The 18,469-nt window shown below is 43.4% G+C and overlaps 2 protein-coding genes across 3 annotated transcripts; one reads left to right on the plus strand and one right to left on the minus strand.

The window, feature by feature from the left end:
- Positions 1–1,572: 1,572 nt before the first annotated feature.
- On the minus strand, positions 1,573–10,809 carry tbccd1 (TBCC domain containing 1). Of its 2 annotated transcripts, XM_061053707.1 has the most exons (9): positions 9,622–9,976; positions 9,351–9,531; positions 6,517–6,602; positions 6,177–6,335; positions 5,900–6,016; positions 5,122–5,371; positions 4,837–5,023; positions 4,078–4,605; positions 1,573–3,178 (listed from the first exon to the last, which is right to left on the minus strand). In XM_061053707.1, exons 1-9 carry the CDS (start codon positions 9,703–9,705, stop codon positions 2,962–2,964), a joined length of 1,809 nt encoding a protein of 602 aa, XP_060909690.1. In that variant the 5' UTR covers positions 9,706–9,976; the 3' UTR covers positions 1,573–2,961. The 2 variants fall into 2 exon arrangements, with proteins under 2 accessions (XP_060909690.1, XP_060909689.1); XM_061053706.1 differs by lacking the exons at positions 1,573–3,178; positions 4,078–4,605; positions 4,837–5,023; ... (1 more) ...; positions 5,900–6,016; positions 6,177–6,335 and having other exon boundaries at positions 6,553–9,531; positions 9,622–10,809.
- Positions 10,810–11,735: 926 nt separating this feature from the next.
- Positions 11,736–18,043, plus strand: dnajb11 (DnaJ heat shock protein family (Hsp40) member B11). The gene is made up of 10 exons (XM_061053712.1): positions 11,736–11,914; positions 12,750–12,906; positions 14,299–14,396; positions 14,592–14,724; positions 14,852–14,994; positions 15,642–15,724; positions 15,802–15,859; positions 15,960–16,071; positions 16,179–16,338; positions 17,034–18,043. The coding sequence occupies exons 1-10, from the start codon at positions 11,841–11,843 to the stop codon at positions 17,096–17,098; spliced, it is 1,083 nt and encodes a 360-aa protein (XP_060909695.1). The 5' UTR covers positions 11,736–11,840; the 3' UTR covers positions 17,099–18,043.
- Positions 18,044–18,469: the final 426 nt, after the last annotated feature.

Below are 18,469 nucleotides of genomic sequence, written 5' to 3' on the forward strand. Positions count from 1 at the left end.
CCAGCTCTCGCACCATGACACACATGCCAGCTCCACCAGCTTGCCCCCACCAGGTGAGGACCTGCCAACTCAGGACTTCTATCAGCCTTATGGATGCATCCAGACAGAGCAGAGTGCAGAGGAGGAGGAAGTATTCACATCCTTAACCCGAGGAAAAGTACACAGGGTACCCCATTAGAGGTTAAAGACCCTCCGTTTTATATCTCATGTCTGTAATATTGTCAACAATATAAACATTTTAAAAAAGCAGCAGCTGACCAAAGAGCCAAACAATGCATTAAAGAAAGAACTAACAGGAGTTTACAACGTTTGTAAGAGTATCTATAGTATATATACAGTAGGACCAGGGGACTCAAACGCTAACATGTAAAAATACGTTTTGAAGCAGGACTAAAAAGCCGGGAAGACTCAAGTCGGGAAGTCGGGCACATCATTCTTTTCCGAGTTTCTGAGTTGTTGTTCCGACTTGAGCAGGTGTTCATCACGTGACACCACATGAATGCACCATAAGTTTCCAAACTTTGCAGCAACCTGCACCAATTTGCAACAACCTGAGAATTAAAGAACCAACTTCCCTTTAAGATTAAGATGAAGTAGAACATGAGTGCATTCACAATGAACCATGTTGTTACTTGCCACATGGCATTTATGGGACCTTGTACTATTCGCTCAGTCTGCTTATAAATAAACCAATGAAGAGGCCAATCAAACTGTGTTCAGGTTCAAACCGGTGCCCGAGGACCGGGAGGTTTCAGGACTAAGTGTAGGGGTGGAGGAGGTCTGACAGGTGCCGGAGGTCTGACAAGCTGAGATTTGTAGATGAGGAGGAGGATTTTGTATGTTGTGCCGCTGTGAGACTTGACCCGGAGCCAGTGGGGGTGATGTGCTGCCAGGGCTTAGTGCGGGTGAGAACCCTGGCAGCTGAGTTCTGCACATACTGGAGCCTGTCCAGGGTTTTGCTAGGTTCCCCTGACTGGACTCCATTGCAATAATCCAGACGAGAAGGGATGAAGGCGTGAATGAGAGATTCTGCTACAGGGTCGGAGAGTCTGGAGATATTTTTGAGATGGTAGGGTGCAGATTGGGTGATGGATTTGATGTGTGACTGGAATGACAGGATGGAGTCCAGAATGACACCCAGGTTGCGGACTTCCTGGTGCTGGGCAGATTGAGCGGTCGTTCACATTAAGGAGACTGTCTCCAACCTTCCAGAGCATCGCTTTAGAGGCCACAACCATGAGCTCTGTTCTGTTAGCGTTTGGTTTGAGAAGGTTAGATGACGGCCATGTTTTTATGCTGTGAAAGAAGTTGACGAGTGACTGAGGTAGAGCTCAATGTCGTCGGCATAGCACTGGAATGCAAACTCCTGCAGTGTCTAACTTGCAAAATTACATTAATTAGCAATGTTTTGCTCCCGGTTAGTTTGTTACAAGTAATACCGAGTGCAATACTCTCCTATATACATGCTTTATGAAGTAGATGTGCAAAGTATTGTTTACAATTTAAATTACAAACAAAAATAATTTTTCCCACTGCGACATGTGAAGCAAAGAAGTGTAAAGACAGACGAAGCAGCTTTATTCCAAAAACTTTATTCATTTTTATATAATTAAAAATCTAAATCTATTTTCTCCTCCTCGTCCAGCAGCTGCATAAGAGTCACTCGTGTTCAAGTTAAAGGGTACGTTAGCAACGTAACAGCAGGAAGGTATTGTACAGTGAAATCATGTTCAGAGATCAAACACACATCTCTCAGCATGAGGAAAACTTTTAGTCACATATTGATCCCATTTCCTCTGACACATATTGTACAGTACAGATTTTGACACACCGACCCAGTCTGCAAACTCAAACAGAAACAAGCTGGAACGAGTGTGTGGGAACAAACAGGAACCCAAAGGTCTGAAGTACACTTCAGTGCAGGGTGGCTTTAAGTGCTTAAATATACATATTTATACAGGTGAGTTCATACAAAAATAAACGGACATTTAGGCAACATCAGGACGTCATTCTGCCTCATTTGGCACGTCTTTGTGTCAGCTGTTTTTGTTGTACTCGAAAAATTAATCTGCAGAAAAAAAAGTGATTGTGCACTTGTGGTCAAACAGCACTCATCGCTGTCAGAGCAAATATTTCCATTCGAAAGCTGAAAACCCCCCCCCCGCTGTGGGATCAATAACTGAGCTGTGGCAGAAAAAATCAAACATGTTCAAAAGGCTGAGCTCATGCAGAGCAGCGCTCAAATGTTCACCAGTGTGGTTAGAATGTGACCATGTGGACGGTGAGATTACGTACCTACAAATAATCATTTCATATTCCTTTCTTTTTCCCCTTTCATCTAAACATTACGGCCTGAGCATGTGACTGGGCATGACTGACATGTTAGTACACTTACAAGAGAGAGGCACAGGGTACAGAGTTTGGGAGGAAAAAGGGAAGAATCACTTTATACTTGAAGGAAGAAGTCCTCATCTTTGACCTGATCCTGTCCATAATGCGGTCATAACTGATGCATCCATCCAGACGTCGGATTATGTAAAGAAGTGCTCACGGGTAACAAACACAGAGTTTCCCTGCATGACTTCAAGACTCGCTTCTGTCAGAGCCGTGTTGACCTTTACCTCCTCAGGAGATTGTTGTGACTTCTCAGGAGCTGCACCTGTGTGTGTTTGTTTACTAAAGCTCCCCCTCGTTAGAACAGTGCTTACAATGCGGTTCAACAACCTGCCCATCCACTCCCTACCTCGCTCAGGCATCTTAACGACTAAGCTGCCTTTTTCTTCTACTGTACGAGCCGTCTGTTGACAGATAAGAGGCTCAGAAGTTTCTTTAAACGCTGGATGGATATCTCCAGAAGTGTCAGAGTGAGGTTTTAATAACCACAAACAAAATGTACGCTCATATTTCTGTGTCAAGTCAACAGTGACACCTGTTCCGTGTCAGAGACCCAGACCCTCCAGCTCAGCAGGCCAAAGGGGACTGTCCCACCGGCCGGCCATTCCTCAGAGGTCTTCTGTCGTCATTGACTTGGGCCGTGCCCGCTGCAGTCCCGTTGGAGTCATTCAGAGAGGTTAATGTGGGTGGGATGAGGCTGTCCAGTTCCAGCCTGTGCCCCGTTTCAAGCATCCACTGGTGGAACTTCAGCTCGACCAGCTCCTGGAACTTCTTCTTCTGCTCCCTGTGGGTCAGAAAGACGAAAGACCGGTCACAACAGGGAAACAAGAAAAGGTGAACATCACATCAGGTGATCTACACATTACATTTAAAGACATCTCGGTTCATTCTTCAGATCATGTGATCAAAGTGAAGTTGCAATGTCGAAAACCTCCACCTAAAAAGAGTTTAAATGACTGGTGCATCCTTTACAGTTACTACCTCCTCTTTAAACAGAAGATTATTATCGATGGTGAGAATCCGGGCAGATACTGATGTTTACGATAACGATCTAGACGATTGTGGATACAGATTTGTTTCATTACTTCTTTATATTCTTTGTGTCTCTTTTATGAGATTGGAGGTTTTTAAACTGTTGTTCGTAGTCAATCCTCCTGACACGTCACTGGTCTTACAAACTGCATGTGGCGGATCTCTCTCAGAGTCGGTGTGAGACTCCTCCCACACTGAGGTCGTCAGAATTCAACACACTTTGATTCTCATTCAATACTGCGTATCCACCAAGCGTTTTTTTCAGGTTCAACCAAGTCCAACTTCAACCAAGTCCAGCTGCCTTTGGATAAAGCTCTGAACATAGAAATCAATCAGAGGTGTTTTTTTTCCTCATGGAACAGCATCCTATGATTTGTTTTATTCAGTCAGGGCCACAGTGTGAAGCCTGTCCAGCCTGTTTTCTGAACTCTACGATATCTCAGCAGCTGAGAGGCTAACTCACATTCTTATTGATTTTTCAGGATGGCTTTTAGGTTATAACTTTCCACTGATCAGACAAGCACGCTGGATAATGGAATCTGAGTTATTTTTACAGTTATGGATCACAGGCGTTTAAGTGCTTTTACACAGTCTATCAAATGATTCCACTTATTATTTACGGCGTCAGGACGGCCCCTTTTAGACACTCACTTGTTCAGCCGCGCCTCCATCACCGTCTTCTGCCAGTTCTGTATCCTCCTCTGCTTCTCATCCACAGCTGCCTGGTACAGAGGAGGTAACCCCCCCGGCACCTCACACGAGTCCCCCTCCATGTTGAAAGGCACAACCAGCATGTGGAACTCAGCGGGGGGCAGCAGGCGGTAGCAGGAAGGGTCTTGGCTGGATGACACATTAGGCGACGGGTTGAGACCCTCCGCCCCCAGAAGTAAGGGTTGATCCCAGACGTTGGGGACGACGGCCAGTCCCACACTGGCCATGTGGTCCTCCAGGGAGGGGTAGAAAGTGTGGAAAGGCCCCAGGGTAATGTCTGTGTTTCCTGGTAGGAGCAGAGGGCGGGTGGGCGTCAAGGCGTGGATGGTGCAAGACGAAGAGGCTCCGATGACGATCCTTCCAGCTGCGCAGACCAGCCGTACGTTCTGACAGCCGTGGATGTGGACGCTGGTCTCAACAGGACCAAGGACCACTGTGGTGTCTCTGCACTTGTCCACGCTGACTGATCTGAAACGACAAGTACCAGTGACAGATGAAGCATGTCCAAAACATTCATTTTACAGAAGAGATCTCTAAGGGGATAGACCGGGATGCATTTAGACCAGGACCCTTTGCCCCCCCCCCCAAGGACTACGGTGCAGCCATTACAGCCCATTTCACGGCTACAGGCTAAAGCCATTTTGTACATATTAGTCATTTACGATTTAAAATAAGTCCCTTACAGGAAGCTAACGTTACCTGAGAGGCGACAGAAGGTATATGAAGGCATCCGAGCATCTGTGGATTTTGATTTTGGCGCCTGTCAGTTTGTCGGAGGTTTTAGCCAGAGTTTGTTTGAACACTTGTGACATCAGCACCATCCTGCTGCCGGGTGGAGCCATGTGAGTGTTACGGGCTATTTTGGCTCTCTTCATGGCGCCCTCCACTGTAATGAGCAAAGACATGGTCAAAGGAATGTAAATAGCTTGAGCTGACAGACATGGACATTAAAGTGCTTCTTTTTGCCAGCAGGTGTCAGGTTACCTTGTTGAGCCCAGGCCAGTTTCTTTCCTGAGCGTAGACAGGCGGTCATCCCGAACGGGTTGAGTGTGAGGCTCTGCTGGAGACAGGAGAGGAGCTTGTGCAGCGGGAAGGAGCGGCTGTGCGAGGAGTAGCCGGCCTGTGTTTGCAGCGGACCTTTAGTGAGCAGTCGGTGGACGGGCTGAACAACTCTGCCCTGACAGACTGAGCCCTCCAAGAGCAGGCCCAAACTCCGCACAGCCTCCAGGGATATCTGGAAAAGTAAAACAACGCTACGATGCATCATATGGGCAGTTTTAATGTTTCAGCATTTCTCAAACCACCAGATGATTGAATCTAACACATCCAGAGCAGCTCTCTGTGAACCAAGAATTAAAATGTAATGCAGTGACTTCTTCTACAAAAATGGAGATAAGATGTTAAAGATCTGTTTTTATTATTATTATGTCCACCTCCCGTCTCCAAATGTTTCTGTCTGTTTCTGGCTGTAATGTCCTCCTTCTCTTTGATTATTCATTCTTTGTTTTGTTTTCTTGTTGTTCTTTGTTAAGCATCTTTGTGTATTCAGAAAAGCATAACTATGACGTGTATTATCATTATTATAATCATAAATCCCCATAAAGCCAAGGGACAGCAGGAGCTTTAGGGACTTTCTTTCCGTTGGTTCATCACTAACAGCAACCCCCTCTCACCCTGTTGTACGACATTTCTCCATTTTAAAAATGTCCTTCTCCTTTGGTCTGTCACTGTAAAGTAACACAGAAGATGTGCTCTCACACACCTGGCAGTCCCTGAGCGCCTGTCCAGACTGTGAGAGCTGACCTGGCTCCACCAGCAGCTCCAGGATCTCAGCTAGATGACTCTGCACGAATGACAGGTGGGCCTGATCGTCCCAGTTCTAGTGACCCCAAAACAAACAAAAAAAGGCAATGAGTGACATATGAGAAGGAATGACATGACAATAGCTCCTGTGTTTTAAAGGTAATACAATAGGAGGAACTCGGGGAACTGCAGAATCAGTTCTCAGACTGTCTTTTGTCCTCCACAGGAGCACAGACCTTGTTCTGAGAGCTGGTTTTGGCCTCTCGGTCTGATGGAGACGGGGAGCGAGTACGATGACTGGGCCACTCTTCACCGATCAGAGAGGTGCGTAGAGACACACGATTAAGCTGCTGGATGTAGAGGAAGAGGAGGAACTGCAGGGTGTCCACAGACAGCTGAAGTAAGAGAAAAGAGAAACAACAGGTTCAGATCAGTCTGTGGAGACACGAGCCTCTGCCTCAGGCAAAAACACAACAACGAGCAGCACACCTTCATGAACAAGTCACCAGATAGTGTTACATTCTTTGGTACACTCAGTCACCTCCACCCTTGTTTTTTTTTTTTTTTTTTTGTTACCTTGGTCCTTTGTTGGTTCAGCTCACTTTTGTCGGCGCACTGGGAGAGACACTCGGCCCGCTCCAGCCTCTCCTCTGGAGTGTGGCCTAAAACAGGGGTTCTTAACCTTTTTGACCTCGGGGCCCAACTTTTCCAGTACAAAGTGGCCCAGGGCCCATTCAAATATTAAAACTGTATTGGTATAATAATTGACCTCACTCTTGGTTTGATTCGTATTCAATAATTAAATCAAATCAATTTACAGTTTAACAAACTAAAAGCTTGTGAAATAAATTACATTATACAATGTGATCATCACAAAGACATTTATTTGTAATGTGTAGTGTCAATCTCTACATACAACAAGATGCCGAACAGGCCAACAATTCACAACACAATTAACAAGGCTAACGTCAGGCTTATTAACACAAAAACACAAAAATAATTTAGAATTAGATTTTAGATTTTACTACTGATAAAAATAAAAATAGGAAATTTGATAAATAAAATCATGTGGTAATAAAATAAATAAATTCAAACAATAAAAGTTTAATATTAAATAAATAAATAAACTGTAAATGAAATTGAAATAAAGTGCAAACGAAAATATAGCTTTAAAACTGCTAAATAATTTGACAATTGCTTCAGCTGTCTTCATTTTTGCATTGCAGAACCAGAACTTGCTCTTCATATCGGTGACAAATGAACAATAACAACAGTCACAACAATAAACTCTTTTTATGATCATCTCTTAATGAGACACTTGGGCCTGCCTCTCAGACATGATCAGATCCAGTCTGGGTGGAATGGGGGAAAGGCTCACTCTCAGAGTAGCCTCCAGTGTTGCTCTGAGTCTGTTTCTGGCTTTGGTCTTAGTTGTGGCCACAATGGAGAATCCTGATTCACACAGGTATGTAGTCGTGAATGGGAGAAGGAGTTTCACAGCCCTCAGTGCTAGACATGGGTACTCCTTTGAGACAGCAATCCAGAAGGAGCCCAGGTCCAGTTTGCCCCACTGCAACTTTAAAGTGCTGTCGGTGGAAACTTCCAGAAGCTCGGATTCCAGATGTGAGGGCAAAGCAACATCATTTTCAGTGGGATCCACAGAAAATGGGTCCAATATCCACATGTGTCCCTCTCTGGGATCCTCAGGAAAGTACTCATCAAATTTCTCTGCCAGTTGTGAGAGGTGCTGAGAGACCGAGTCACTGATCTTCACCTGAGGGGTGTTTTCCAAAATGTCAGACAAAAGTGGAAACATGTCCATCCTCTTTTCCTGGGCCCTCTTAGTCCACAAAGCAAGTTTCCTCTTGAAAGCTTGAACTTTGTCTGCAACAAAAAACATGTTGCTATTTCTCCCTTGAAGTGAGATGTTCAGCTGGTTCAGCAATGAAAAAATGTCACAGAGGTAGGCAAGTTTAGCTGTGAACTTCGTGTTGGCATAGTAATGTGCAAGAGGAGATTTTTTCTCAGTCAGAAAAGAGAAGACCTCATTCCTCAGTTCAAACAAACGGTTGAGGACCTGTCCTCTTGAGAGCCATCTCACCTCACTGTGATAGAGCAGCTGGACATGATCTGCTTCTATGTCCTCACAAAGCTTGGCAAAACATCTGGAGTTCACAGCATTATTTTTAATGAAGTTGATGGTTTTCACACTTACATCCATCACCTCGTTGAACTCTGGTGACATCTTTTTTGATGCAAGGCTTTCACGGTGGAGGAAACAGTGGGTCCATTTAGCTTCTGGTGCACGATCAAGTATCTGCCTGATGACGCCGTGATGCCTGCCAGTCATTGACGCTGCACCATCACTGCACACCCCAACACAGTTCTGCCAGTCCAGGCCGTTCTCAGTGAAATACTCATCCATGCAGCGGAAACATTCCTGAGCCGTAGTTCGTGTTGGTAGCTCTCCACAAAACAGTATGTCTTCGTGCAAACTACTGTCCCAGCGATAGCGAACAAAAACCAGCAGCAGTGCAGCATTTGTAACATCAGTGGACTCATCTAGTTGCAAAGAGAAAAATGGGCTACTTTGTATTCTTTCCAGAAGCTGATGTCTGATATCTGAGGCCATGTCCGCGATACGGTGACTCACAGTGTCGTTTGAGAGTGGGATGGTCAGCAGCTTCTTTGCAGCAGCCTCTCCGAGCATCTCACGGCACATATCCACAGCGGCAGGCAGAACCAATTCCTCCGCTATGGTGAACGCTTTCTTACTCTGTGCCACACGTCTGGCTACGAGGTAGCTGGCTTTCAAAGCACATTTAGAATTACCTGTCAGTGACACGACAGACATTTTCTGCATCTGAAGTCCATTTTCTTTTCTCTTGAAAAATTCCACCGGCTTTCCCACGAGCGTTGGATGTTTGGTTTCAAGATGCCGCTTTAATTTTGAAGGCTTTAGTGCTTCGTTTGATAGCGCAAGTCCACACTCAACACACTGAGCTCTTGGAGTTGCCTCGGTACCTCCGTTCACAAATCCGTACTTTATAAAGTCCGGATTGTACCTGCGCAATATTTTTGCCTTTGTGGGGGGTTTGGCACCACTTTCCTCTTCATTTTTTCTTTTCAAAAACTTCTCCATCACTTTCTGACTTCACTACAGGCTAACGGCTCACCGAGTGTCTTCTTCTGCTTATTGGAGCTTGTTAAACAACTGACTGGCGCATTACCGCCACCAAGTGGTGGGAAGCGGTATTGTAGCTGAGCATCTGATGGATAACCTGCGGTTTGCGGTGCGGTGCCGCGGCCCCCGCGGCCCACAGGTGCAAAACGGAAAGTTTTTTGCGGCCCTCTAGGTGGCGCTCGCGGCCCAAGTGTGGGCCGCGGCCCCATGGTTAAGAATCACTGGCCTAAAAGAAGGTCAAAGGTCTCAAAGTAGAGCCATGCAATGTCTTCTGGGAGCTGGAGTTTACCGCAGGCAATGTGTCTCCACATGGACCAGCCCAGAGAGGGGAAACAGCCGTCCCGTGTCCGCACATAGGTCGCCATCTTGCGCAAATAATGCAGGCTGAGCTTGGAGGGGGGAGACACCTATAATATAAGGCCATTCAACTCTGGTTATTTCACAAGGAATTGCATCCACTGAAAAATAAAATGAATATGTGGAAAGACTTGATTCACCTGCAGGGCGCCCAGTAAGAAGGGTTCCATGCGTGGCCATACGCTCACGCTTTCTGCCTCCATGTCTGAAGGAGAAGAACACATTCAAAGGCTCACATATGATAGACGATTTAATTCTACAATTCATTTAGCAGACGCTTTTATCCAAAGCGACGTACATCAGAGAGTAAGAACACAAGCGAGGATCTAGAGAGGAGGAAACAACGTCAGGAAGAGCTAACAAACAGCTTTAAGTCTGATCAGACACACAGACGCTGACAGGAAGTGACAAGAGGAAGATCACAACACTGACAGCTGTTCTTGAGAGTTCTAATCAGCATTAAAACCAACCTAAATCTTCAACATCATCATCATCATCATGAAGGTCGTAGGTGGTCTTTAGCTTTTCTTAAAGGTGCAAAGGGACTCGGCTGATCCCTGATAATTTTTGCATTAAATAAATTCCAGGTTAACAAGAAAAATGAAGAGACACAATGACTGATGAATACGTTTGCAACAAAAAAAACACAAGTCCAAGACAAAAAAAAAAAAAAGGAAAAGTATCGGAAATTATGAAAACTTAAAACTAATGTAAGAATGTCAGTATTAAGTAGCAATGTTAAGAAATATTAAAAAAACTTACTTAAAGACTTACTACTGTTGCAACACCAGCGGGGTGAGGTTACAACAAAAACATGTGAAAAAAGTTTCTTTATGGTGGAATAATATGAACATCTCCTGTAATGACCTCATGATGTTCCCATGACAACAGGCAGCCAGACAGTTCATGACACCAACACCTGACATCAAGTTTGGCAAGCTAACAAATGTGACTGTTAAGCTAAAACTAATCCAATCAGACAGCGAAGAATACGCTCAGCTCTTTATTTTTATTTTGACTGAATGTAAAAGCAGATTTACAGGCTACAGGAATTACTGAAGTGCTGTTTAACTTCACCAAACTAGTTTACGGCTAACTTAGCTACCGTTAGCTCCAAAGACGAGCAGGGTGATGGCTTCCTGTGTTTGATCTTACTTTGTTCTTCTTCTTCTTCTCCGTCTGGAAACGATCTGCTCCTTCTTGACGCTTCAGCTCACTCGTTCAAGTCATGTCGTTGACAAGCTGGTTGTTGTGATTAGAGGCAGAACCAGGAGGACTCAGAGACACACACATCTTCCTGTTTGGCGCCCTCCTCTCTCCATCGAGACCCGAACTCACATCTGTTGCGCGCAGCTCGCGGGAGCGCGCTTCAGCCTCCCCTGGTTTGTTGTCATGCAGAAAACTAAAGCTGTTATTGTTGTGCTGCAGTTGAATTATACTACACATCTTGAATACTTTCTAGCATATAATTGAAGACTTACATCAGAGGCTGGATTTAAAGGTGCACTATGTAGTTTTTGGAGAGAAATGTGAAAGTTGGAGAAGTGTACAGATTGTTCATAACTCTGTACACAAACTGTCCTCAGAGGAAAATGTTGTCCCTGTAACACTGTTTGAAGATAAAATGTTGTGAAACTGTAACTCTCCTGGAAGCTTTTAATCTCTAAACAGGTGTCCAGGGACCCATTTTTTTCTTTGGGTAAAGTTTGTGTAGTTCAGAAAATATAGCATAGAATTATTTCATTTCTCCAACTTTCAAATTTCACCACCAAAACTACATAGTGCACCTTTAAATAAAGGATGAGATGGGAAAAGACGTGTTTTATGTCCCAAACTCAAACAAAAAAGACTAAATGCAACCTGTTACACTAAGGGCTGTTCAAAACTGACATAACACTTCATTTAAATAATGAAAGTAAATGGAATGTTTACTGAATTTAATAGGCTACGAATTTGTACGATATTCATTTTTTGACGACATTTTTCGTGTTTGTGTATTACATTGAATTATTTTTATATTATAAACGTATGAATATAAGGGTTTATCCAACAGTATATACAGTTTATGGTATATTCACTGTTTTTAGTCTAATTAATTATTAGCTTTTTACGGTTTTTTGTACTGTCGAGGAACTTTTTTTAAAATAAATAAATAAAAATATACTTTAGAGGAAAAAAACGGATATTTTTCTTTAAATGTGGGCGGGGCTTTGACTGAGTGGCGGATCTGTCGTCATCCGGTGGGCGGGCTCTCTCTCTCTGACAGGAGGAAGAAGGCTTGTGACTGGCAGCGGGATCCAGCCCCAAAAAAAAGCCGGCTCTTCTTTCCGCTCCTTCATTTCTACGTACACTGGGATCTATGGCTGCCAAAGGGATGAATCTCTGCAATGTGTGCTGCCTGCTTCTTTATGTGATCTCGGCTGTGCTTGCAGGGTAAGTGTGGTTACGCTGGGATGCTACACACACACACAAACACACAGCAGAGAGAGAGCGTCGCCAGGTGGTACACATGTTCCTCTGTGATTGGTCCAGAGCTGTTCTGCATGTGTGGATGAATCTGGGGCAGGCTGACATCGCACTAAACTCTCATTTTAATTGTTGTGATTTTATTAAACTAAACTCAAACTCAGCGAATACTGCTATGAGCTTTAAAGATAGCTACCAGTGTGTTTAATTTTGCGATGTGCGCATTGATACGAGGTTTACGGTAATTACGATGTGGCCCTATTAGTGACTTTTTAAACAAACTGGTACGAAAAACGGTCAACAATTAAACAAAAATACTCTCCAACTTAAATAACTCAAAGCAAGGAGTCGATTTTATTGTAGTATTCCAGTATCTTGTAAGATAATAGGTCAAGAACAAGTTACCGTAAATCCTCGTAACACTTCCGGATTTCAAAGTAAAGGACGTAGCCGGATTTTCTTTCAGTTATAGTTATTCAATGAATGGACGTTTAAAAATAAATGTGTGGATAAAACTGATCTTTCCTGTGAAATTAATGGGCCAGTTTTACCTGGGTACCTTTTTTTTTTTTTTTTTAATAATTGAACATCGACTAGGACTAGGACGCTTTCATACCGGTGTGCGTCTGTTGTCGTAGTTATAACCGGTGTTGAATACACACCTGCTTCCTTGTTAGTTTATGAAGCTAGCTCACTGTTAGCTGTGTTTCTACATGCATAACCATGTGTAGCAGTACTAGTTCTGCTATCCGACTAAAAACAGCCACATAGCTTTGATTATTTCCCCTTTCTTGACTTGCAGGCGAGATTTCTATCAGATCTTGGGTGTGACCAAGTCTGCATCGATCCGGGACATAAAGAAGGCCTACAGAAAGCTTGCTCTGCAGCTACATCCCGACAGAAACCAAGACGACCCAAAAGCTCAAGATAAATTTGCAGACTTGGGGGCAGCTTATGAGGTGCGTATGAAGCTATTGCAGTGTGTTTTCTTCAGTTGGAGATGAATGGTGGCATTGTAAACGTTATTTTTAGTCAAAAGATTGTTTTATCTACATAGTTGTTCATGTATGACTGAGAACAGAAGAGCCTGAGAGACCGATACAGAAGTATTTTGTACGGTAGCTATTTGGTTGTTGTTGGAAACGGAATCTCTACTGTGATTGGTTGACTAGACCGTGTGTCTGCCTCTGATTGGCTGCTGCCTGGCACAGCTGACATACAGAAAAACAAGACGTGGAGCAGTGGGAGTGGATTTCTAAGCAGGTGTCTCCCGATCAAATATTCACATTGCTCCTACAAATCAAAGTGATTAGTCTCACTCTTCTTCACTTTTATCATAGAGGAGAATGTGTTTCATCTGTTAAGTATTTACTTTTGCATAATACACATTAATTAAATTACCTTAAAGTTGATCAATAATGTCTCCTACTCCTTCAACTTTAAGATTTTCTCTCATTGTCTTTTTTATTGAATAAATACTTATAAAGTTAAATCTGCCTATAAAGTAAACATCTGCTTGAAATCAGTGAACTTTAATCTTTTGGGCATTTTAGAAATCTAATAATACAATAGTATATATAATCCAAACAAATCTAAACCCTGTGTTAAGGACACAAACACATTCATATTATCATTATTATTATTATTATTATTATAATCCATCTGTTAATGCTCAATTCAAGCTGTCCACAATGATCATTAGTTGCAGGCCTATGTTGCAAAACTTAATAATTCCACCTCAACCAACAACAACAACAACAGTTATATGCTTCTTCTGCATTTAAGATAAATAATAATAAAATCTGTTGAGGGCCCATTCACTGGGCCTACCAGGGGCCCTGCCATTTTTGTGGGCGGCCTTACTTAGGGGCGGCTGTGGCTCAGTTGGTGGAGTCTGTAGAGCTGGTATAGTTGGTTTTCTCTCAACATGAAGGTCGGGGGTTTGATCCCCAGCTCCCCCAGCTACATGTCCGATGTGTCCTTGGGCAAGGCACTTAACCCCAAGTTGCTCGCACTGCTTCGACTGCAGCATATAAATGTGTATGAATGGATTAGTTAATACTGATGGACTCTTTACTCAGCAGCCTCTACCATCAGTGTGTGAATGTGTAGGTGTGACCTGCGGTGTAAAAGCGCTTTGAGTCGTCAGAAGACTAGAAAATACATTTACAAGCTCCACCATATCTTGTAAAATAAAAATAACACTGTTTTTTATAATAAGAAAAACAGAGCTCTGTATCATAGAGTTTTGAATGATGATGTGATGTTTTCTCATGTTGTTATTTTAGATCACGCTGGTATGAAAAATATCTTTTGTTATCGCTCGTTCTGAGACCTTGTTTCTCTCGTAGGTTCTCTCAGACGAGGAGAAAAGAAAACAGTACGACGCATACGGAGAAGATGGACTCAAAGAGGGTCATCACGGCTCACACAACGACATTTTCTCCAGGTGAGTTTCCTGATGTTAGCGGAGGCTGTAACAGAAATGTATATTGAGATTTAGTCCCTGGGTACTTTTTGGTAAGTTTCTGCACAGAGGGAGAATGACGCTGAATCTGATCGCAGTTCAGATAAGATGTGTTTGAACTTTAAAAAAAGAATCCTCTGAGGCTCCTATGTCTCTCACGCTGCCCTCTCTCTGCAGCTTCTTTGGAGACTTTGGGTTCATGTTTGGAGGAAACAGACAGCAGCAGGACAGGAACATCCCCAGAGGAAATGACATCATACTTGACCTGGAGGTCACGCTTGAAGAGGTGTACTCTGGGAACTTTGTGGAGGTGAGGAGAAAATATTCTTCTCTGAAAAAATAAAATCCTGCACTAGTTGAAGATGGTTTCTAACTTAAACTCTGTCGTATTATCGAAGTTGTGAAAACATATTTTCTTGAATAATTTTGTCCCTCAGGTCGTTCGTAACAAGCCCATAGCCAAAGAAGCTCCCGGAAAGAGGAAGTGTAACTGCAGGCAGGAGATGAGGACGACGCAGCTCGGACCTGGACGCTTTCAAATGACTCAGGAGATGGTCTGTGACGAGTGTCCAAATGTGAAGTAAGTCGCTGCTCTTCATAAAACTCTTTATCAGGGCCAGAAATTACAAAACAAGGAACCCTCTCATCCCTGCACTCAAACGTCTGTGCAATAAAAAAAAAAAACGGGTCACAACACAGTCTACAGGTGTCATGTGCCATGCTTCAGGCCCTGTCCTCTACCTAGCGTTTTTTCCGGGCAGAAAAGTGCTGGCATGAAGCGTTTGTGCTGAGAAGAAAAGGGCTGCACGTCCGTCCTGTCTCTATGGCAACAGTCTGTTGACAACGGCCGCTGTATGACCGACACTGCTCTGTTACTTTTTACTGCATATATTTTTATTTGAGATCGTCTATTTCCCGATCAGACACGGAGCGAGGAGGATGAAGGTACAAGACACAATCTGTAGGCGGCAAAACTACGGGGAGTATCATAAATTTGGAAAAGAGCGCCGGTGACGTCAACAGCGACTTTCTGAAAAGTTGAAAAATGTTCAACTTGAGCGCTCGGAGATGCCACGCAAAAATATTTTTTTTAACGACACCTGAACTTCAAAAGGGAGGTTTTTTTTTTACTGCAGTCCTGTTTTAAATGGCCCTGAGCTAGGTGTTCCTCATACGCTGACACCTGAGATGTCATTACATTTATAAATCATGTTTGCTTTCCTACAGGCTGGTTAATGAAGAGAGAACCCTGGAGGTAGAAATCGAGCAGGGAGTGAGAGATGAGATGGAGTACCCTTTCATTGGAGAAGGTAAGTTTGTCATAAGATAAATAATAACGTGTTCTTTAAATGTCACCTGCTGTTAACATCTGTATCTGTGACCGCAGGTGAGCCTCACATCGATGGAGAACCTGGAGATCTACGATTCAGAATCAAAGTGTTAAAGTATGAATCTCTTTTCTCTCTATGTGTCTGCACTTTGTAACAAAGTATTACATGAGTGACGAGCGGTTACGTGACTTGAGACATGTTTTTATTATTTCAGACATCCAGTGTTTGAGCGCAGAGGAGACGACCTTTACACCAACGTCACCATCTCCCTGGTGGAGGCGCTGGTCGGCTTCAAGATGGAGATCGTACATTTGGACGGCCATAAGGTGGCAAATTTTTTTCTGAGTGCAGACTATGAAAAGTGTATTTAAAATCATCCTATTTCAAATCGAAGAGAAGAGGTGTAAACTGAACGTCTGCCTCTGACTCACAGGTTCACATAGAGAGAGATAAAGTCACCAAACCCGGCGCTCGGATGTGGAAGAAAGGAGAAGGTCTGCCAAACTTCGACAACATCAACATCAGAGGTTCCCTCATCATCACCTTCGACGTGGAGTTTCCTCAGACGCAGCTGGACGAGCAGCAGAAAGAGGGTGAGCAGGGACATCCATCCTGGTGCGATCAAATGACCATGCGGGTTACATTTTAAAGCAACAGTGCGGGCTTCTCTGACAACAATGCAGCAGCCAGTATGTCCTCCTTCTAACTTTAGATTCTGGTCCTGAATGCTCTGGATTTGATTGGACCAGAGAAGGTAGGCGGTTTTAAGGCACCCCCACACAGTCTTTTTGGACGTCCCTTGCCAGATATGAGAGCAGTTATTAGGTCAAACCAACAGGTGTTGCAGCGATGGAAGCGGGCAAGAGAACTGGTTCAGATAGAAGTGATTGTACCCGACCTAAAAAGCCTCTGCATGTTTCTAATAAGCTCCACGAGCAGAAACGTGCTCAAACTAGGATCGATATTGGAGATGCTTTTGAAAAAATGGAGAGAGGTTAGAACGCAGAAAGGTTTACAGACCGATGCAGAGCTGGCTAAACACTGAAGCTTCAGTGTCCACCACATGGCAACCTGCGTGAGCATCGACTCTAGAGAGGAGGGGGCGGGGGGAGACAGCTCTCTACAATGTTTAGAATTTGGACTGCAGTACCCATTTTAAACACTAGGGGTCAGAGTTGCATATTGCTCCTTTAAGATGCTGCATCATCAGTTGTATTTAGTAAACATGTTTGAATCAGTATAAAGCTGTTAGAAGCTGAAGTTATTAACAGTCATGTTGTCGTTGCAGGTATTCGGAGCCTCCTGAAGCAGGGATCTGTACAGAAAGTTTACAATGGACTACAAGGATACTGACACAGCAGCAGACACAGCCTGGACTAAGTTATCTGATTCATCGCTCAACAGGAGGGCCAGGGTGTATTTATTATTTTCAGATTGTTCTCAGGATGGCTCGAACCCACTTCAGCTTTTACGTTTTAATGTTCTGCAGGCCGACAGCAGCGGCACATTTAATGCAGACGTTTTTATTTAAAGTGTACAAATGGAAATGATGCCATGTTTTGTTGTACTCTCTGTGTCCCCTCATTATTTAGTAACACGGCCTTTCTTTTATTTTGAAAAGCTAAAATTAATTTTTCTTCTGAGTGAAGAGGACACTCTGACTCAGTCACTACGTATGCTGAAGAGCGAGCTGCTGACGACAGAAGAAGAAGAAGATCTTTACAAACCTTTAAACTTGCGCCAGAAGAAAGAACAGACGTTTCTCCTTTTTGGTTCTACTTATTTGGTGAATGTAACAGCCCCGCCTGAAATGGTTTATTTTGTAAATAGGGAAGAACAAAGCTCATCAGTTTGTTGTGTTTCAGTTTTCCTTATTTCTGTTGCCTCTGACTTGTCTGTTTGTGCCGACAGAACGGTCTCTGTTGCTTCATAATTTCCCGTTTCTGTTCACTGTGACGAGAGTTGACCTCTTGAATAAAACGGTGACATTTCATTATTTTGGAGAAACAAGGACGGGTTTGCACATCCTCCTCCTCTGATTCTCTCTCCCTGTTTGGGCTGAACTCCTGTGACTCAAAGGGACTCCTGACCAGAACTATCATCCTCTGGTTGGTTTATAAACGTGATTTTAAAATGTCCTCCTCTCTGTTTTTACTGTCAAATGCAAAGCTGCCTCCAGAATTTTACGAGCGAGTCCTCTCGGCCTTAAATGTGAAATATTCGGCCATTTTTACCGGGTGTTTAGGGGATAATGTACTTTTGACTGACAATATAAATAAAGATTTCTACAAAGTCTGATCAGATGTCATACACAAAATTCACCAGCAGAGGTTGCCAGAGTTTAGTGTCAGGCAAATAAAAACACCTGAAAGGAGTTAGAGAGTTTCCCCAAAGAAGCAATGCGGGGGCTTCACCCTGAGTTTAGCCTCTCAGGTAGAACAGCAGAGTTCTAATGAACACATATGAGGCCTCTACTTTCCTTATATCATTTTAACATTTAATGCCCCTCCAGAGAACATTCTTCACATGCAGTACAGACCCGTAGTCATCCTAGAGGAAGCTTTTCCCTAATTAATTATGATGAATTATATTACTTTAATAAATCATATTTTACACTCAGCTTTCAAATAGTTAAGGAAAGACATGTTGATTTATATCGCACATTTCAGCAACAAGGCGATCCAAAGTGCTTCACACACGAGAGAGGGAAAAAGAAACATTAAA

Source organism: Labrus mixtus, chromosome 13 (genome assembly GCF_963584025.1).
Source record: "Labrus mixtus chromosome 13, fLabMix1.1, whole genome shotgun sequence".
NCBI lineage: Eukaryota > Metazoa > Chordata > Actinopteri > Labriformes > Labridae > Labrus > Labrus mixtus.

Coding starts and splice junctions, on each gene's coding strand:
- dnajb11 (XM_061053712.1), top strand. CDS start 11,841: ATGGCTGCCAAAGGGATGAATCTCTGCAATGTGTGCTGCCTGCTTCTT. Junction 14,397..14,591: donor CACAACGACATTTTCTCCAG/GTGAGTTTCCTG, acceptor CTCTCTCTGCAG/CTTCTTTGGAGACTTTGGGT. Junction 14,725..14,851: donor ACTCTGGGAACTTTGTGGAG/GTGAGGAGAAAA, acceptor TTTGTCCCTCAG/GTCGTTCGTAACAAGCCCAT.
- tbccd1 (XM_061053706.1), bottom strand. CDS start 9,082: ATGGAGAAGTTTTTGAAAAGAAAAAATGAAGAGGAAAGTGGTGCCAAA.